The following is a 21,903-nucleotide window of genomic DNA, read 5'->3' as shown; positions in this document are numbered from 1 at the left end:
ACTTATCGCACAAAAATGTTTCTCTAAGTCTCTCATATTTAATCTTATATCATTGTCCCCTTAACGTATGCCACTCAATCACTGGAAACCGTTCTACTCTTCCATTTCCCATACGTTCAAATTGTTAACCACTGATATTGAGTCACCCTCTGCTCTAATGAAAACAGTCTGCAGATGAATTCCTTTCCCCAGGGTTGACAGTGTGAACCGGGCAGTAACAAGATATGTTTCTTTTGAAAATCTTGCTGTTGTCTTCTTGTTCGAGAGCCCGCCTGCTGCTATTTTTCAGAGGCCAAAGGCCCCGAAGTACGCAGCCAGCTTCGGCCTAAAACAGGCAAGAGCCTCATTAATATTTAAGCCGGGTTCCTGTGCCACATTTAGGACCCTGAGGCAATTCTGACTTTCTGCGTGCTCTGCCCAGTCCAATTCAACATTGGGCAGTGAAGCAATAGTTCTTAAAGGAACCACAGGCTTCTGCCAATAATGACTGCTCCTTCTGTGCCCACAAAAAAACACTGTGGATCCCTCCTTAAAGTCTCACACCAGGCTCATCTCTGAAGGGGGGGAGCCATGTGAACTTGCTCACCACCCTGATTATCAGGGACAGCGCACCGTTATTTAATGAGGCCTGACCATGCAAATGATTCAGGCCTTCTGCATTCCTCATCCAGCAACTGCCGCAATTGCTCTATCTCCTGTCTGGATGGACACCAAAAATGAAAATCGCTCTCTCCCCTCCCAATCGTTCCAAGGCTTTCCAGATTAAAGATATATTCAAAGCAAGTCTGTAAATATCTTGATAGCCATCTTTCTGTCAGAGGATGGGCTACAACTGTATTCATTACCTTGATGTTCACTTATATATATTGGTTATTTAATTATATTCAGGTGCGGCATTAATTGGGGCCTTATCTGCACTCATTCACTAGATTGAAAGAAGTGCTATTGGTTGGAGGTAATCTTCCCTCTAAACTCCACAGAAACCTGAAAGTTCCCATGCAAGTCATACACAGGTCGGTGCCTTTTAAGTTACCCTGCACTGGAGCGGCATACAAAAATTGAAAAGGTCCACCTACCTAAATTGTCCGTGCCCTCCAACAGAACACGTGAGTAATGTTGTTGGAGGTTTAAGAGATATAATCTGTGTCTGAGTAAATAAAAGCTTGTAGGTGTATAAGGAACAGACTCCAGTTCCATCCTTCACTGCCTGGCTATCAAAACAATAACACTCTCTCCCATCAGAGAATGGACTCTCACTGCATTCACAACCTTCATGTCCCCTGTTCCATCGGAGGTTATACTCCAACTGCTTTCAGAATTGCAAACTTGTATATCGAGAGAGACTTGCAAGCTTTATGCTCTATTATGAATGAACTGGGATTTCAATTTTTAACCTTGAGCCTGTGGGTAAACCTGGAAATCCAGTGATTGCAAGAAGAATCCAACAATAACATTCATTTTTTTTTTAATTTTAGAGTACCCAATTATTTTTTTCCAATTAAGGGGCAATTTAGTGTGACCAATCCACCTACTCTGCACATTTTTGGGTTGTGGGGGCGAAACCCATGCAAACACGGGGAGAATGTGCAATCTCCACATGGACAGTGACCCAGAGCCGGGATCGAAACTGGGACCTCAGCGCCGTGAGGCAGCTGTGCTAACCACTAGGCCACCGTGCTGCCCTAACAATAACATTCATAACAACACTGGTATCAATCTAGTACCATCTCCAATAGCCTGCTATACACAGTGTCTTGGTGCAGTGCAGCAGAACCTGTGGGACAGCTTTACTGAGATCTCGCAGCAACTTTCTGTGGCAGTTTACATCCATTTTGTTTCAAGAGGTGTTGTCGCACATTAGCTGCCTTTACTTTGCACTTAGACTGGACAGAATGCTAGTGACACTGGCTCCGAGCATCTGTCCACCGTGATGTATAATCGCTGCAATAATGTTTCATTCTCTTTTTCTTGCCTTGGAACAAGCATTTTCCTTGTCAAATATCGGGGAAGTCAGCTGTCTCCAATTAAACAAAACAGAATGATGGGTAAATCGGGCAGTGTATATGAATCAGTAAAAGGCAGGTATTGAAACTAGCATCAAATTAACCCAGAAGACAAATGGCAATGTGTGGAGGTTTCAATACGATCAGTGCAGGTAACAACAAAGTGGACAGATGGACACTGACTACAGTCGGCTTTTAGTGCTGCATTTACAGAGAGAGACATTGAACAAGTGTATGAAGAAAGGCCTTACAAGCCAGGGAGGTCTGGGAATGGAAGTATCAGAATGTTGAACTGTGTGTGGGAAGGGAAGCATATAGAGGAGTAATGTTTGGAGACCATAGTTAGTTAGTCCAACATGTAACAATCCTTAATGCTCCCATTATTTTTAGGAGGCTGGACAGAATTTTATTCCTCCAGTCAGCCACCTCTGCGTAAGCAAATGTACACACACAAAGCTTCAATTAAATTGCACTAGTTTTAAGATTCATGTTCAGCCTATTCCCTGTTACAAAATCTAAAAGAACATTACTCTCAAACCAATCCTGAAATCCATGTTAACTTAATCATCTCATTATTTGTAACTAATTTAGAAATTGGCTCTTGTTTTTATAAGATTGCAGACAAACCCAAGTTCCAATGTGATGTGCTAAGAGACTGTACAAAGTGCCAGAAACACCCTTGCTTCTTCAGCCGAAATGTAAATCATCCCACTCTTCACATAAGAGGTTGGTTGTCGAAGTACTAAGTGTGGTAGCGAGCGGGAATTGCCACGAGCTTCACGGCGCTCGGCCCAGCAAGGCTGACAACATAATTCAACGTTAATTGGTCCACTTAACGAGGCCTCATGGGCTTCTCGCTGCAAATGAAGGCTCGTCAGCTGATTCATCGGGACCGCGCCCGTCAGCCCCCAGCTAACAAGGTCGAGCAGCACTTAAGCTGCACTTGCTCAGCCAACCCCAGCCAGCTCGCAACAATGGCGACAAGGGGACCAGCCCCAAGATTCGGGGATTCTGACCTAGGGAGACTCCTGGGTGTGGTGGACACCAGGAGGGATGTCCTGTTCCCCCAGGAGTTCCAGAGGATGAGCCATAAGGCTGCTGGTGCGACCTGGGATGAGGTGGCGACAGCAGTAAGCTCGGGGACTCTGACCAGCAGGACTGGCCTCCAGTGCAGAAGGTCAACAACCGACAACGGGCAATGAGATTGAGTAGACACCAACGCAGCCCCACCCCATCCCAAGGGAGCATCCACTCTCCCCAACCCCCCAGGCGGCCCCCAACCCTCCCACCATCCCCCTCCCCCTTTAACCCTTCCTTCACCCACTCCTGCAATTCCTCCCCCCCCACACACACCTGTGAACCGCGGGTGTGGCTAACGATGTCTTCTCTGTGCCCCTTCAGGAAAACCTCTCCCATAATTGGCAGGAGAGAGCCCAGATTGGCGGTGGGGTGTCCTTCGAGGAGCGGCCCACGGAGGTGACCAGGGTGGCCGAGGACAGGCCAGTCCCCCACATGCGGAGGCTGGCGGACACCGCAGAGGTGAGGAACCAGCGGGCTCCATCCTGAGGCCTTTCCAGAGTGAGTACTGATTGCCTTACTGACTGACTGACCCATCCCTCCCACTGACCACATGTCCATTCTCCTGCTGTCCTCCAGCCAACGACGCCGACCCATCTCGGGCGGCATCCTCTCCTGACTCCAAGGAAAACACCTCGGAGGACAGCTCCGAGGACGCAACCATTATAGTCGCGTCACAGCTGTCATCCCCACCCTCCATGATCGCAGATACACACATCTCGGTGGAAAATATTGATGGACAGGCTTCTGGGGCACAATTTGGTGAGCACCAGACCGCTACTGATGCACATCAGTAGGAGGCAGTAACCCCCAGGCGAGATAGCAGTCAGAGGGCTGCTGGATCCCAGGACCCAGCTGGGTCCCAGCTTGATGCTGAGCCTCTGGAACAGGGTTAGCCGGAGTCGGTGGAGACGCTAGGGTGCGGCCGGGACATTCAGAGGGAGATGTCAGCGTCACTCCAGCAGATTCATAGCCAATTGGAGGAGTCCCAGAGGTTATGGGCACAGGAAATGGCAGCAGCAATGAGTGGCACCGACGCCAACACTGCTAGGGTGACGACCGCAGTGGAGAGCCTGGTGCACGACATCGGCACCATGAGTGAATGTGTCCAAGGCGCCTTATCCAGTTGATACCAATCGTGGGTGAGGGTCTCAATGGAATGTCTGCCTTGTTGGGGGATTCCACCAAGTATCAGGCTGACCTCAATGAGATTCTGTGGGAAATGTCCCGCTCTCAGGTGGGCATTACCGAGGCACTGCAGAGTATGTCCCAGTCACGGAGGAGCATCGCCGCGGGTGTCGACACCATGGTGCAGATATTAGGGAACCGGCAGGACTGGCAGAGCCGGATGATGCAGGGGTAGCCGGGGCTCAAACCAACTGACCCTCCGTCCCAAAGTGGACCCCAGGGCCCAATGGGCACCGATCGAGAGGAGGAGGCGCTCGGTGCCAATCCGGACCCATTGCATGGGGCTGTGATGGTAGCTCCCCCAAGTTTCACCCCTCTGATGAGGCCGTGCCTCGCAGCCAGCACCTGGAACAGGTTGGCACAGCTGTGTATGTGCCATCTACAAGTGTGCCGGGACCCTCCGGCCCCAGAGGATGACCGCCAGGGGCATCGAAGGCCATGGGATGAGGTAAGGAGCTGGCTGCTTCCACCTCAGATGTGCATCCTGGGGAAACACCTAGACGTAGTGGTAGAGCTAGGGTGGCCAAACACATCGAGGATCACTGAGGGCACCGGGGGAGGGGGTGGGGACGGGGGGACAGGGTAGGTATGGGGTGAAGAGGGGATGTGGAGGGTGAGGGTTGGGTAGGGCGTGGCAACATTGGGAGAATGGGGACCTGTATTGAACAATAAACACCCTTATGCACAGCCAGTAGGATGCCTCTGTCACTTTCTTCCGCAATCCAAGTGATGGGTGTAACCGAGCACTCAGCAGACAGGCAGGGGTCAGCCTACGGCATACATTGAGGAGCACCAGTGCTTAGCTCTCTGTGGGTTATCATCACCCTCCTGTCCTCGACAATGACCCGCTGACAGTGCCGATACAATCCCATCACCCTGGACTGATGTGACACATACCCTGGGAGGGTGCGAAATAGGGGTGGTGGGTGGGTATGGTAGTGATGACAGACCAGCCAACATCCTAAGTGAAGCGGGTGAGTATGAGGACCTCCCTGGCCCTTTGGGCTTGCTGGACCCTCACCACTGCTGCCTGTCCTGCAGCCTCTGGCTGGGCCTCAGGTTCCTCCCCAGCCTCGTCCTCCAGCCCGTTGGTCCGGCACCTCACCATCATCATCCTCGTCCCCATCCCCCTCGGAGGTGGCCACATGTTCCTCATGCCCAATCTCCAGCTCGTTGCCCATCTGCTGTGCAAGGTTGTGGAGGACAGAGTAGACCACAACAAAGCAGACGACCCTCCGGGTGGTGTACTGCAGTGCATCACCGGAGCGGTCGAGGCATCGAACCACATCTTGAGGAGTTCGATACACAGCTCAATGACAGCCCAGGTGGCTGCATGGGCCTCGTTCTACTGGGTCTCCACTTCGGTCTCCGGCCTCTGTACTGGCATCATTAGCGAGATCCTCAGCGGGTACCCCTTATCCCCCAAGATCTAGTCACCCATCCTGGGGTGCTCCTCGAAGAGGCCGGGAATGATCGACTACCCCAGGATGTAGTCTTCCGCCCATGCATGCAGGGCATTCGTGACCTGCTGGATGCATCTGTGGCCTGTGAGATCCCCACACAAGCTCTGGAATGATCCCGTGGCATAAAGGTTCAGAGCTGCTGTGACCTTAACAGCCACCGGGAACGGGCGTCCTCCTCCTCCACATGGGGCCAAGTCCACGAGGTCATGGCGCAGATGTCGCACCGCCTCCTTGTTGAGGGGCAATTTAGCATGGCCAATCCACCTAGCCTGCACATCTTTGGGTTGTGGAGGTGAGACCCAGACAAACACAGAGAGTATATGGAAACCCAACATAGATAGTGACCTAGGGCCGGGACTGAACCCAGTTCCTCACCATTTAAGGAACGTTTTGAGGATATTTTGGTGCCTCTAGTGTAAAATGTGTTGGGAGAGGGGTGACCTGGCAAATGCCTGATTGTGGCCTGAAAGTCCAGCCCTATTCTTCTCTGTGGCCTATGTAATGGCGACAGTTAATCTTAAAATTTGCTCATGGAATGTACGGGCTTTCCATCATCCTATCAATAGGAAAAGTATCCTCCTTTCTTAAGAAGAAGAAAGTGAACATCGCCTTGTTACAACAAACTCATTTGGATGATAGGGAGGACTTAAAATTGAAACGGGAATGTGTGGGGCAGGTTTCTTTAGCCACTTTTTCATCGTGTAGCGGGAAAGGTGACAATCCTGATCAACAAGAACATCCCTTGAAGATAGTGACTTGTGCTAGGAACAAGGGTGGTAGGTATGTGATCATTAGAGGTTTGGTGCATGGAAATATAGACTTGATAATGAATGTATACCAACCTCCAAATGACGAGGAATCCTCCCACACTGCCAGCTAAGGTGTTGGCCTCGGCGTGTGAGGAAGTGGGATATGTGGATGCTTGGAGGATCCCACACCCTAGGGTTCTTCTCAGCCCCTCATCAGTGTCACAATAAAGTGATCCTACACCTGGTACCTTCTTGTTCTGAAGGTGACATGGTAATCCCAGACCATGCTCCTGTCTTCCTTTAATTTTTGCTTGAGGGCCTGCCCGGCCTCAAACGTGATGGTTTGATGCCTCCCTGCTAAGAGGTATTTTGTTCACTAATTATTTTGAGAGTTTGGGTTTTTTTCTTCCAGTCATCTCGACTCCCGATATTTCCCCTTGCATTTTACAGGAGAGGTGTAATGCATATGCTTGAGGGCTGATTATCTCTTTCACGGCCAACAATAGACGTAAGGTGCAGGAGAACCTGCACCGGTTGGAAGTATGTTTGGCGAAAGCAGAGGGGAGGCATAATCTCTGGTCCTCAATGCTCCTATCTCTAAAGATGAGGTAGCTGTGGCCATTAAGGAACTTCAACCAGACAACGCCTGGGACCAGATGGTTTGGCGTGTGAGTTCCACTGGTAGTTTAAGGATCTGTTGTTGGAACCGTTGATGGGTATCATTATCATTCTTTTGAGGAAGGGCTGTTGTCGCTGACACTTTGTGAGGCTAATATTTGATTTTGAAAGAAGGTAAGGATCCGGAGGAATTTGCCCCTTGCTGACCAATTTCTCTCCTGAATGTTGACCTGAAATTGTTGTTCAAGGTTCTGGCGCGAAGGTTACAGGATGTCCTTTAGATGGTTGTTGAGGAGGGCTCGACTGGATTTATTAAAGTAGATTCTTCAGGGTACCACAAAGGTACCATCCTGCCCAAAAGGCATGCGCCTGGGTGCCTCCGATCCCCTGGGAGACCCCCATGAGTGCCATTTTATTTGGTCCCCGTTTGTGGATTTTGATCATGTTGAATGGAATTATTTGGTGTCCACATTACAGAGATTCAAGTTGGGATTAAATAGATTCAAGTGTTGTATCACAGGCTGGTGGTGGCTGTGCTCATGAATGGTTTAAGGTTGAAGAATTTTGGGCTCCAGAGAGGGATTATAAGGGGTGTCCTCTGTCCCCCTTGTTGGCTATTGAGCCACTGGTAGAGGCCATGAGAAAAGATCCCCCAATATCGGGGCTAGAGTGTGGGGAAGGCAGCACAAGATTACGCTTTGTGCGGATGACGTCTTGCTGTTTGTATCGAACGTTCCATTTCCAGTTCCTGCCATTATTGGTGTGGTGGATAGATTTAGTGTCTTCTTTGGTTTTAAGATCAACAAGATCCGGTGGGCGAACTGAGATGTAAATCTCTTCTCACTAATTTCACTTTTAGATTGTCTCCCATGATATTTAAATATCTGGGTGTTTGAATTACCCCTACCTTCAGGCAGTTATAAGCGGCCAACTTCCCTTGGTTGATCGCATCTACTAGGTGGGACTTCGCTCGTTGGTCAGCCCTGCCGGCTTCTCGACTGGGAAGGATCGCCCTGATAAAAATGGACATGATGCCTCGATTGCTGTGTCCCCTGCAGGTGTTGCCTGTACTACTGTCAGCTAGAGTTGTTCAGAAAATCGACTGAATAATTAGTTAATTTATCTTGAACAAGAAGAAGCCTTGCCTTAAGTTTGTCAATTTCCAGCTCCTGGGGACTAAAGGAAGTTTGGGGTGGAATTCTCCGCAAAGGCCGACGCTGTCGTGAAACCCGGAGTGTTTCACGACGGCGTCGGAAGCCGTTCCTCACCCCCTATTCTCCACCCCCCCCCCCCCCCCCCCCCCCCCCAGGGGGCTAGGAGCGGCGTTCCGTAAATATCGGCCGCCGGGCCTTGACGCGGCCGGCGGCACCTAATGACGTCAGCCGCGCATGCGCAGGTTGGCTGGCTCCAACCCGCGCATGCGCGGTTGCCGTCTTCCCCTCCGCTGCCCCGCAAGACGTGGCGGCTTGATCTTGCGGGGCGGCGGAGGGGAAAGAGTGCGTCTCTTGGAGACGCCGGCCCAATGATTGGTGGGCACCGATCATGGGCCAGTCCCCTCCCGAGCACAGCCGTGGTGCTCGCTCCCCTCAGGCCCCATACCCACCTTTTGCGCTGTGTTCACGCTGGCAGCGACCAGGCGTGAATAGGTCGGGAACAGCAGGCCGCTCAGCCCATCCGGGCCGGAGAATCGTGAGTCGCCGTGAAATACGGCGACCCGCGATTATTTGATTGCGACATGCCATTTTGGGGGAGTGGGAGAATCGCGAGGGGGGCCAGAGCGGCCCTCCCGCAATTCTCCCACCCGGCGTGGGAGCGGAGAATCGCGCCCTGGGTATCCCAAATATTAGACTATATCAGCTGGCCTATTGGGTTAGAAAGGACCCTTTATCTATCTGGCTCAATATTGAAGCAGACCAGTCAATTTGCCTTCTGTAGGTCTTGTTGTTTTATGGTGACTTTAAGGCAGGGTCTGCTAAGCGTGCTAATCCTGTTATTATTAATATTCTTTGAGCATGGAGATTGGTCCAGCAACTATCAGGGAAATCTAAACTGACTTCCGCTCTTTATCCTATGCAGGGCAGTCCAGACTTTCCACCCGGACTAATCGACCATGGATTCGACAATTGGAGGGATAGAGGCATTTGTAGGTTGGGAGACATGTTCAGAGATGCTTGCTTGTCATCGTTTAAGCAGTTATGTCAGCAATTTGACATCCCAAGATACTCCTTTTTAAAGTAGTTACAACTTATGAGACTTCGGGGGCAATTGAATGACCTCGCTGCGCTGAACTTGGTGACTCAACAGGCCGTTAAATCGCGCAAGAGGTATCTAACGAGATCTTGTGATATGTCGACTTTGGACCTCGCTCTCACTGGGCAAGATCAAGATTAAAACGTCTGAGCAAATATGTTGACGACTAATTCTCCTGAAGCCAGGGAATGAATGCCCGTACCTGCGAGACCTCGCCATGGTATGGTTTAGCACTGGCCCACACAAATGGGTCAGGTCACCCCCATATTTGGGGGTGGTGTGAGGCACTCAGGTAATCCGGGGGTGGGGGGGTCGGCACTGATTTGTCGTTCGGGGTGGGGTAGGGGGGACCTTGTTATCAAAAGAAAGCAGGCCACTTCCTCAAAATGGCAGCCCGAAAGCGGGATCCCCTCGGGAATCCCTCAGATACCACATGGGCATGAGAAGGAACACTGAATTACGTGCTGGTTTCGCTCCCAGGGGGGATCATAAACCGGTTGCAATTCAATTCCGGTGGGAGAACATAGTCTCCTAAACGGAGAATCCAGCCCCTGAATTCTGTTGAGCCTAAACAATTAATTAGTATGTTCTCAGATATTTAAATTCTATATCCTACATTAGCATATTGGTTGCTATGCAGTCTTGGGAAAAGGATTTGTCAATCAATATCAACAAGGAGAAAGGGGTAATATATGGACTATGCCAGTAACATTTTGGGTTGCAATAAGATGACGGAGTTCAGGATATTGCACCATCTGATCTTGGGCATAGATTTAATACTGCTATATCCTCGTTGCGCCTCAAGTGCCTGGTAGTCGAGGGTGATGGTATAAACTGTTTAAGGACCTGTCTTAAGATTCAATCCTATTGATCGAGTGTAACCAAAGAGCTGAAGAGGACTTTTGATAGGGCCTTAGAGTCTAATCCTGTGTTCCAGATTCTGGGTCTTCCGAAGGGAGAATGACTGACGCTAACGAAAAAAGGCTGTACAATATCCTGATCTTTGCAGCTCATAAGAATTCCCTATCCTTCAACTCAAAATTGGCACAGGCTAATTATGGAATGCATCTCTATAGAATTCCTGACCTCTGTGATCCACTCGAAGTCAGATGAATTCCGTAAGGCATGGGACCCTTATCTTAAATTCATAGGCTCCACCTTGGCTGACTGGCTCTTGTTGGGATTCTCATAAGCTGTTTCATTTTATTTTGTTAGCCTTGATATTACAATAAATAACAGCATGCACCCTGAACAGTTCTTCCCTCCCCCCACTCAATTTGTTCATCTTTTTACAAATGTTTCCAATTAAGGGGCAATTTAGTGTGGCCAATCCACCTACCCTGCACATCTTTGGGTTGTGGGGGTGAGAACCACGCAGACACGGGGAGAACGTGCAAACTCCACACGGACAGTGACCCAGGGCCGGGATCGAACCTGGATCTTCTGCGCCGTGAGACAGCAGTGCTAATCACTGCGCCGCTGTGCCTCAATTTGTCAATCTGTTGTCGAATTGACCCATTATATAAACTAGAGGCACGTGTCTTCTTGAAATATACTGTTCTGAATTTATCCTGCCCCGTTTGTTTGCTTTAATTATTGTTCTGTTCCGTACCTGTTTGCACTGATTTTCTTTTGTTACTTTGCCACGTTTATTTGAAAAACTTAATAAGAAATATATGCATAAAAAAGAAATCTGTTCAAAAATTCTCAATGCTGCACAAATATACAAGACAAACTATTCACGCTGCCTTTGGTTCAAAACAACTTCAGAAAATAAAGTCATTGCCTCAAACGCAATTCAGAAGCAAAAAGGCGTGTGCGACTAAAAATGGACAAAACTGAGCTTTGTGGCGTCGTACATTAATTCCATGTTTTGCCTTTGTCAACATTCAAAAAGCCACATTTTGAATTCAGACTGCACAAAACACCGGATTGGAAAGTAATTTACACAGAACCTGAGGGACTTGTGGAAACTAAATTCGGAGATCATTTGGTACCTCTCCTGCCTCTGGTTCAGAGGGCTGTGGCTTCATGGCCACCAGAAGACTTGAGGTTTACAGTCCAGTGCTCGAGTGAGGGAGTGCCGCATTGTTTGAAGAGCCGTCCTTCATACAAATTTTTAAATTAAGGTTCTGCCTGCTACTACCAATGCTGTGGCAATCTCTGCAGAGCTGAGCATTCTGACCAGCATTCCTTTCTCAACCAACACCAGCATAAAAACCCACCCACAATCTAGTTATTCATAGGAACATAGGAGCAGGGGTAGGCCATTTAGCTCATTAAGCCTGCTCCGCCATTCAATTAGATCATGGCCGATCATCCACCTCACCACTTCTTTTCCGCGCTATCCCGATATCTCCCAATGTTTTTAGTATCCAGAAATGTATCCATTTCTGTCCTGGTCATGTTCAATGACTGAGCTTATACAGTTGGCACACTGCTGGTAGGGAATGACTGTTGTAACTGGTCATATAACATTGCGTGAAACACATCTAACATATTTCCATGTGCTGCAAGTATTGTCCTCAATCATCATTTTTATTTTCTTCAAACATCACGGGCGGGATTCTCCAACTCCCCGGCGGGTCGGAGAATCACCGGGGATCGGCGTGAATCCCGCCCCCCAAATATCGGCCCGGCGTGAGTTGCGCCGCCCGCCCCGGAGAATGGCGGGGTCGGCGCGACTCAATGGGCGCCGGGGTTGTCCGAATTCTCCGGCCCGCGATGGGCCGAAGTCCTGCCCGTCTGTTACCAGTCCCGCCGGCGTAAATTGGAGTAGGTTCCTTACCGGCGGGACCTGGTGGCGCAGGCGGGCTCCGGGGTTCTTGGGGGAGGGGCGCGGGAGAATCTGACCCTGGGAGGTGCCCCCACAGTGGCCCGGCCCGCGATTGGGGCCCACCAATCCGCGGGCGGGCCTGTGCCGTGGGGGCACTCTATCCTTCTGCACCGGAGACTGTACCGGTCCGCCATTCCTAGTGCGGAAGCGAAGCCCTCTGCACACGCGCGGGGATGACGCCAGCACACACTGGTGCTCCCGCGCATGCGCCAACTCATGCCGGCCGGCGGAGGCCCTTCACCGCCGGTTGGCGTGGTGCCAAGCCCCTACCAAGCCGGGTAGGGGTGAATCCTACCCCACGTAGCATAACCATTTATTCCACAGCTTCTGTGGATCCAAACATGGACATGAAAGTAGTTACTACAGAGGATTTAAAAGACAAGTGGCCATATTTTCTTCAGGGGACCTCCAGATCTTTTCATTCAAGTTTGTCATTTTGTGTGTGTGTGTGTGGGGGGGGGGGGCACAGTGGTTAGCACTGCTGCCTCATGGCACCGAGGATCCAGGTTCGATCCCGGCCTCAGGTCACTGTCTGTGTGGAGTTTGCACATTCTCCAGATGTCTGCGTGGGTTTCACTACCACAGGTTGTGGTGAATGTATTATGCCAATAATCCACCATTGTATTTGTATCTGTGCTATGCTGTTGCCCTTGTGGGCTTTTCCTATGGGCCATTGTATGGCATTATCCATTGGGGAACATGTTGGGGCATGTGGCTCCTCCCCTTGAAGGGAATTATAAAGAGCAGTCAACCTGTAGGCGGTTCTCAGTATTGGATCAGTCACAGGCAGGCACTGTTCTAAGTTGATTAAAGCCACGGTTTACTTCTACTCTTGTCTCGAGTGAATTGATGGTCGCATCACAGGGTAGGTGATTGGCTATGTTAAATTGCCCCTTAATTGGGAAAAAAGAACTACGCACTTAAAACATTTTTTTTAAACTTTGGTGTTTTCAGACAAACCCTACAGAAATGGTAAGCAGCCGCTTAAGCTGCTTCCCTGGGATACGGTGTGAATTCCGGGAATTTAAAAAAAAAACTGAAAATCCAAATGCTTGTATTTAATTGCGTTGTGTTAAATTATGAATTATTGCAAGCTTAAAAGTTTTTTTTAATTGTTTGTTGTTCAATAACTAATCTATAAAATTGACTCCATTTATATCTCATTAAAGTTACTTTGTGGAACCACAGACACTAAAGCACAGCAGCACAAGAACCCAACCTATCCCTCTTCAGCTACAGGACGATCTTGAGTCTCCTGCTGCAAATCCGGTGGAACTCCCTCACTGGGGAGACAATGAAGGTCTAAAATCCACCAGCTCTCTGCCATTTCTGGAAATGTGGGCCCAGGTAAGAGGTAGGACCCTGTTGGCACTTTACCCAGACAACTGGTCAGAAGTGAGTGGGGGAAGGAGTGTGGTGATAGTGGGTTACTCCCAATGCCAGAATCGCCCATGCCTGTGGCCTACAAGGTACCGGATGTCATAGCTCTGGCTAATGCTCCAGAGGAGAAGAGGCAAACTGTCCACCAATTCTAATACAAGTAGGCCCCACTTGGCAGTGGTGGGTCTAGGATGGGATTGGGATCGGGCTCCCACTCCCCCCATGATGTGGGTGTGGTGAATCATAATGTGGTGAAGCATAATTCACACTGTTATCACACATGTTGTACCATGCCTCTGTAAGCTCGGCACACGAGCAGTTGCGTGGCTCTGCCCCTAGGGGGAGGTGTTCTGGGAATGTACGGAAGTTTGTACTGGGCTCCACCCTTGGCTCCGCCCATGACTCCTCCCCCCCCACTGGTTGTATAAAGCTTGGCAGTCGGCGCCTGCCTGCCAGTTCATCTAGAGTTCATCTAGTCACAGGCAGGCTCTGTTGTAAGACGATTAAAACCACTGTTCACTTCTAACCACGTGTCGCGTGAATTGATGGTCTCATCAGTGGGTTATTTCAAGACCCACCACCCCTAATTTTGCAAACTCTGGTGGGGTGAATAGCTACATCTTTCCATTGATACTGTGAAACACACTCGGGGCCCAACCACCCACATCATGTTTCACCATATCAGTTTCATGATCCCCCTTCTCAACGTCATATTCTGTTCCCGTTTCAGTGAAATGTTACAATCGTTGCTTCAGCAGTTACTTGTAGATAACATTTTGTAATGTTCTGCATCTCTGATTATGATGCTAATACATAAATGGATGAAAATATGGACCATTAGGCACAAGCATTTCTACTTATTTTGTGTGAAAATGTACCAAACCTAAGCAAAACAAAATGCTCCTTGTTTGAGAATGAACTTGTTGGAGAACGACTGCTGTTTACAGTGACAAGCTGAGAGGGGAACGCTTGGGTCTTGCTGTTTAAACAGTTGTCGTTCTCCCTCATTTACAAAGAAGCTCCAGCTTTGCGAAAGACACTTGTGCATGTCACTTCACCTTTGAACCCATGATACTTTACTCACGCACGTGCCCAGTTTACTGCTGGGGGGAGGGTTCATGAGCTCCTCGGCCAATGCTGATTTAATGTCGGAAAGCCGAGATTCTTCTGGTGAATGCACACCACACAATACCCGACTAACAAGTGATTAGTAATGTCACTCGATGAAGCATTCCATTTCACAGCCCAGGGATGTCACAGCAAGACAGATAGTACAACAATCATTCAACAAACAGTTGCTTTCCAAACCATGAACCATATGCAAACATAAATCACATTATTACAGAATCTCACTGAAGTGTACCTTAATTTATTGTACTAACTGCAAACAGTTCTGGTTAATTTTGCCCAGTAATATAAAATATTTAATTCCCCTCTTAACAGCTTTCTCTGTTGTTTCTCAGGAACATGATTGGTGAATGGATGAAGAGGGTGGTGGAGGGAAATCAGGTTATGGGTTAATCTGCTACATATCAGAGTTATTGTTGTACACGAGAATACCATGACAGCTCTCCAGCAGCAGTGGTAATTGTGATTGTACACACCTCCAAGAGGTGGACCACGCATGACACCCAAGCTTCACTGGAGAAATGCCGCTTTCAGACAGCACCAGGTCATCCTGCTGACTGAACCATGTCAGCTCTGACCCTGCAGCAATCACAAGCAAAAAGCAGTGTGTGTGTGTGTCTCCCACAATTCCTTGCATGCGATGTTCAAGATGATAGATGTGTTCAGCTTCTTGCTCTCCCCCCTCTGTGCTATGTGCATGTCAGGCTCTTCCAAACCCCTCCCCCACTCCGCCAGCCTACTGCTAAACAAACACAAAGAGCACTGTGTAGGACTGGGTTGGGTTAATTCACCTCACAGTCATCTCAGCTGAGCTCGATTGAGTAGACGCTACTAGAGACCTATTTTCATTTGTATTACTTGCAAACTGCAGTAACCTTTTGGGCACTAAGTGGTTTTCCTTATACTAGAATTGATTTCCCATCAGCTAATCCCAATATGAAAAATATACTCAACTTGGAAACTACAATACATGAGTGGCATAGCCGTTCTGGCAGACTATCTCACAGCTGAATTCATGCAAGGCTTAGAGAGACTGCCTTGCAGGCTGACGTTGTAGATAACAGAGCACTCCTCTCACAAACCTCAAGAGGCATCAAAAACAAAGCTGCCTGTTTGATCAACATCCCATCCATTACTGTCAACATTCACTTTTACCACCACCACTAGACAGTGGCAATAACGTATACATACCATCTACATGTTACACTGCAGCAACCCCCCAATGTTACCTCAATAGCACCTTCTAAACATGTGATCTGTACCACTGAGAAGGACAAGGGCAGCAGATACACGGGAACGCACCAGCTGCAAGTTCCCCTCCAAGCCGCGCACCGTCCTGACTTGAAAATATATCGCCGTTCCTTCACTATCGCAGCATGGATCTAAATGCTGGACCTGCCTCCCGAAAAGTACTGTGGGTGTACATATACCACGTGGACTCGCATCAGTTCAAGAAGGCAGCTCACCACCACCTCCTCAAGGGCAATCAATCAGAGATGGACAACAAATGCTGGCCATAAGACCATGAAATATAGGAGAAGAATTAAGCCATTTGCCACATTGCATATGCTCTGCCATTCGATCGAGGCTGATATGTTTCTCATCCCCATTCTCCTGCCTTCTCCCCGAAAACCCCAATCCCCTTATTAATCAACAACCTATCGGCGGATGCCCTGGGGAGGGTGAACTCGTCCTCTTCTTGCGCACGGCTCATCTTAATTCAGCTGAAGGTGCTGCATAGGGTGCACATGACTGGGGCCAGGATGAGCCGGTTCTTTTGGGGGGGGGGGGGGGTGGGGGCGGGAGGACAGGTGCGGGAGGTGTTCGGGAGGCCCGGCGAACCACACCCACATGTTTTGGACATGTCCGGCGTTGGAGGGGGTTTGGAAGGGGGTGGCGGGGACTTTGTCCAAGGTGGTCGGTTCCAGGGTGGAGCCAGGCTGGGGGCTCGCGATCTTTGGGGTAGCATCGGAGCCGGGAGTGCAGGAGACGAGAGAGGCCGGTACCCTGGCCTTTGCGTCTCTAGTAGCCCGGCGTAGAATTCTCTTACAATGGAGGGACGTGAAGCCCCCGAGCCCGGTGGCCTGGATTAATGACATGGCCGGGTTTATCAGGCTGGAAAAGATTAAGATTGCCCTGAGGGGGTCGGTACAAGGGTTCTTCCGGCGGTGGCAGCCATTTCTCGATTTCCTGGCGGAGAGGTAGAGGGTGGTCAGTCTCAGCAGCAACCCCGGTGGGGGGGGTTCGAGATTTGTTAAGGGGGTTTGTTTTTGCGACGGTGTGTTTGCTATTTTCTTTTCCTTTCTTGTATTGTTATTAGTTATTAATTTATTACTTTGTATTGGGGGGGATTTCTGTTTCTTTTAGTTTTACACCATGTTTACTTTAACTGTTGGGAGAAAATTTGTTGTTGAAAAATTTGAATAAAAATTATTTTAAAAAAAATCAACAACCTATCTATCTCTGTCTTAAAGACACTCGGTGACTTGGCCTCCACAGCCTTCTGCGGCAAAAAGTTCACGGTAGCATTGTGGATAGCACAATCGCTTCACAGCTCCAGGGTCCCAGGTTCGATTCCGGCTTGGGTCACTGTCTGAGTGGAGTCTGCGCGTTCTCCCCGTGTCTGCGTGGGTTTCCTCCGGGTGCTCCGGTTTCCTCCCACAGTCCAAAGATGTGCAAGTTAGGTGGATTGGCCATGCTAAATTGCCCTTAGTTTCCAAAATTGCCCTTAGTGTTGGGTGGGATTACTGGGTTATGGGGATAGGGTGGAGGTGTTAACCTTGGGTAGGGTGCTCTTTCCAGGAGCCGGTGCAGACTCGATGGGCCGAATCGCCTCCTTCTGCACTGTAAATTCTATGATCATCGTCTGGCTACCGAAATTCCTCCCCATCTCTGTTTTAAAGGTTCATGCCTTCAATCTGAGGCTGTGCCCTCGGGTTCTAATTTCTCCTACCAATGGAAACATCTTCTCCACATCCATTTTATCTAGGCCTCTCAGTATTCTGTAAGTTTCAATAAGACCCCCCTCATCCTTTTAAACTCCATCCAATATGACCGCTCCTCATAAGACAAGTCCTTTATTCAGGGATCATTCTTGTGAACCTCCTCTGGACCCCCACCAAGACCAGCACATCCTTCCTTAGATACAGGGCCCAAAACTGATCACAGTATTCCAAATGGGATCTGACCAGAGCCTTATACAGCCTCAGCAGTACAAACCTGCTCTTATATTCTAGCCCTCTCAAAATGAATGTTGACATTGCATTTACCTTCCTAACTGCCAATTGAACCTGCATGTTAAACTTAAATAATTCTGAACTAGGACTCCTAAGTCCTTTTATGCTTCAGATTTCCAAAGCTTTGCCTCATTTAGAAAATAGTCTATGTCTCTATTCTTCCTACCAAAGTGCATAACCTCACACTTTTCCGCACTGTATTTCATCTGCCACTTCTTGGTCCACTCTCCTAGCCTGTCCAAGTCCTTCTGCAGCCCCACTGCTTCCTCAACACGACCTGTCCCTCTACATATCTTTGTATCGTCTGCAAACTTAGCAACAATGCCCTCAGTTCCTTCTTCCAGATCATTAATGTATATCGTGAATAGTTGTGGTCCCAATGCTGATCCCTGCAGAACACCAATAGTTACTGGCTGCCATCCTAAAAAGGACCCCTTTATCCCCAAACTCTGCCTTCTGCCAGACAGCCAGTCCTCTATCCATGCCAGTATCTTACCTGTAACACCATGGCTCTTATCTTATTTAGCAGCCTCCCGTGTGGAAACTTGTCAAAGGCCTTCTGGAAATCCAAATAGTACACGTCCACTGGCTCTCCTTTGTCTAACTTCCTCGTTACCTCCTCAAAGAATTCTAACAGATTTGTCAGGTATGACCTCCCCTTGATGAAGCCATACTGACTCAGTCCTATTTTACCATGAACTTCCAAGTACACTGCAATCTTATCCTTAATGATGGACTGAGTGTCCAAAAAGGATAGGTGGCGTTACTCGGTTATGGGGATAGGGCGGAGGTGTGGGCTTAAATAGAGTGGCTCTTTCCAAGGGCTGGTGCAGACCTGATGGTCCGAATGGCCTCCTTCTGCATTGTGGATTCTATGACTCCCTGCTCCCCTTCCAATCAACTGAGCTGGTGATGCTCAGACCCAAAGAACAAATACATTTAACAAAATACTAAGGTTCAAAACACTGTGGCATAAGGTCAGTAGAATACTTTCCTTTCAGATGGACTATATAGGGGTGTGGTAATTTGGGTCTGGGTGGGCCCATTAGTCAGCAAGCACTAAACCATTCAAAGGAGCTCTCCACCCGCATAAACGCCAGGGATTATCACTGCTGCACTCCATTCCTGAACCTGTTGAAGAACCTGAGGGTCAGAGGGTGCTCATTTCCTTTGTGTTTTGTCAGTGCAACTTGGGTACCCATCAGTAATGGGTGGATAAGTTGCTGGCCAACTAACTGGTAGTTCTTCATTCAGCACCACCAGTGCCTTTGAGCAGGGCGTTTTTAATGGCCAAGCTTTATTAATGTGTAAAGGGGAGATGGTGCCACAGTGGTAATGGCGCTAGACTATTAATCCAGAGGCCCAGGCTGATGCTTATGGGACACAGGTTCAAATCCCACCATAGCAGCAGGAGGAATTTTATTCAACGAACAAGAAATCTGGAATTAAAATCTCAGTATTGGCGATCATGACAACTATCATTGTTTGTCAGAAAATCCCATCGGGTTCACTAATGTCCTTTAGGGAAGGAAATCTGCCGTCCTTCCCTGGTCTGGCCTGCATGTGACTCCAGACCCAGAGCAATGTGCTCTCCGAAATGGCCTAGCAAGCCGCTCAGTTCAAGGGCAATTAGGGATGGGCCAAAAATGCTGGCCTTGCCAGTGACGCCCACTTCCCATGGGACAGGAGCAGCTCCCAGTCCCTGGAAAATCGGTCAGCCATGTACTCAAGCATGGGGAAGGGCATTCTGTATTTTATGATAGTGATGGGGCAGAGGAGGAGCCTCAGACAAGTCAAGCCTAAACTCCTCCTTGTCCTCCTGACACCACACAGTTAAAAACTCAACCTGGAGGATATCTTCAGCTTTTGGATTCTCTTCGCCTGGAAAGAAAATCATGCTGGCTTCCCCACTCAAAGTTCAAATCACTGTACCAATGACAACATGGACCCCATTAGCAAATGGGAATTAGAATCACAAAATACAGAGGGATGATTTTTTTTTCCCGAGCACATTCAGGCTTTAATGATCCCTAAAGGTGGCTAAGGTGGTGTTGAGCTGGAATGCCTGCAGAGCCCGGACAAGGCACCAACTTGGTAAAGGGTTGAAGTCTGCACTAGAAACGGTCACCCAGACGCTCATTAAAGGGTTGACTGCCACTTAAAACGCCTGTTAGCTCTCAGTACAGAGGCTGCACAACATTTTGTTGGCAATGCTTGTCCTAATGCCCAGTGACCAGCTGTTTGGGAGAAAACGTGCTGCGCTGCTTAAAGGGACACTCACCTTTCATATTCACCTGCTGCTGCAGCTGTGAAATGGACCTATGCAATGAAACACATCAGGGAGACTTTCTGGGACATGTTGTCAAGACTTCCCCAACACTTGCACAACTTTCATTCGGCAAATTGTCTGAGGACTTCACCGAAAAGGAGCATTGCTATGCTGCTTCATCCGATTTGACACCTTATAGGAGTCACCAGGAGAAAGGGAGTGCTTGGTCATGGCTACCTTGTTCGGGTTCCCTTTGGTCTAAGTGAGGAATGTCATGAGGCCTGGGCAACAGCTCCTGCAGGACAGAGGGATAGGAGGATGAATTGACATCTTCCCCCTTGTCGGGTACTAGAGGCCCTCCTCTTCTACACCTTCTCCACCAGGACCTCCAGCGCTGAATTCGAGAACTTGTACACCTTCTGCCTGAGCCATCCAACAAAGTGGCGTTGTGTGCCAGCCAGTGCACTCCACACCTTCAATGGAGGCAGATGCGATATGCCCATAAAGGCTGCATCTAATAAAAACTTGAGTGCTAAGTCTGCAGGTTTCTGGTATAGCACTCCCTGGCAAGCGCAAATGATGGTATTCAGCAATTCGGACCAAAATTCGATGTAAATCCTGATATTCAAACATGGTGTCTTATTCGCGTAGCACCCATTTAATGCCTGTTTTCATCCTTTGGTCCAAATAACCTAGAAATCTGGAAACTGGCTCACTTGAAAAGATCTCCCATTAATGAATGCTTGGAGTGGGGTGTTTGGATTATACTGTTCCAAAAATGTCTGCATTTGAAATTTTTCCTGGGAAGTCACAATGTGTCCCCTGTGCCAACACATCATCCCACCAATTCAAAGATCCCCAGAGCTAAAATAAATGAATGCTCTCATGATGATATGGTACATTGTGTCTCTTCTCTGTTGACTCGTTGACCATGGGCTAACATAAGGTTCCTGACAATGAGTTCTCAAGCACATACCACCTACCTGCCACTACTGGGCAACTGACATTGGCCAGTGAATTGGGAATAGGTCTCTGCCCATCCTCTTAGCTGACATGGGTATGCAGAGGCAAAAGATGGGGAAAGCAGCAAGACAAGAGGATAAAATAAATCGTCACAAAGTAAAACATTACAGAATACAGTAACAGAATGAATTCAATTAACATCATTGACTGAAATTACTGCTTTGAGATGGCAAATGGATTAACTTCCATAAATGGCATTTTACTTAATCGTCTAATATTTCAATTGTCTCCATTTTGATCCTAAAACAAGCACTAATTACTTTATGACAAGCATGCTCGAAATACTGACCTCGTGGTTGAAAGGATAAATGAAAAGAAATGTTCTTGTATGGAGCACACTCAAAGATATCATTCTCTGCTTAACTCCTTCACTTAAAATACAACTAAAAATGATCATTTATCGTCTGAACTAAAATCATTCTTAAAAATAAAATATTGGCCTGACCCAGAGATCAGTGTGCTACATTCGATGGTCACAATCAGCGACTTGCCATTGTGTTCAGTGGCAATGCAATACACACAGCATACAAAGGGTTAGAAAGGACCTGATGGGAGCACACGCCTCGGGAATCAGCCTGAGTCCTTGTAATACTAATCTAATGAGATATAATGAGCTCTGTATGTGTCCCAAGCTCAATGACAGCACAAGCCTCCCCGTCCATTACAGGGGACAGGCAGTGGGC

General features: G+C 48.6%; 1 protein-coding gene across 4 annotated transcripts in view; it reads right to left on the bottom strand.

Moving 5' to 3' along the window:
* maml3 (mastermind-like transcriptional coactivator 3) overlaps nt 1–21,903 on the bottom strand; it is a 631,458-nt gene that overhangs the window by 337,804 nt on the left and 271,751 nt on the right. Inside the window, exons 1-2 of one of the 4 annotated variants that reach the window (XM_038792475.1) lie at nt 21,510–21,537; nt 21,181–21,245 (exon numbers count right to left, since the gene is read on the bottom strand). The exons of 2 other annotated variants lie outside the window; for them this stretch is intronic. Coding sequence is in view for 1 of the 2 variants with exons in the window: in XM_038792473.1 (XP_038648401.1) it covers nt 21,510–21,617 (108 nt within the window). In the remaining variant the exon portion in view is untranslated. Of the gene's footprint in view, nt 1–21,180; nt 21,246–21,509; nt 21,752–21,903 lie in introns of those variants that run through there. One more of the 4 variants, XM_038792473.1, reaches the window with a different exon arrangement.

Source organism: Scyliorhinus canicula, chromosome 3 (assembly GCF_902713615.1).
Source record: "Scyliorhinus canicula chromosome 3, sScyCan1.1, whole genome shotgun sequence".
NCBI classification, from domain to species: Eukaryota; Metazoa; Chordata; class Chondrichthyes; order Carcharhiniformes; family Scyliorhinidae; genus Scyliorhinus; species Scyliorhinus canicula.
Note: the sequence above shows the minus strand (reverse complement) of the source record. Positions and strands in the feature narration are given on the sequence as shown.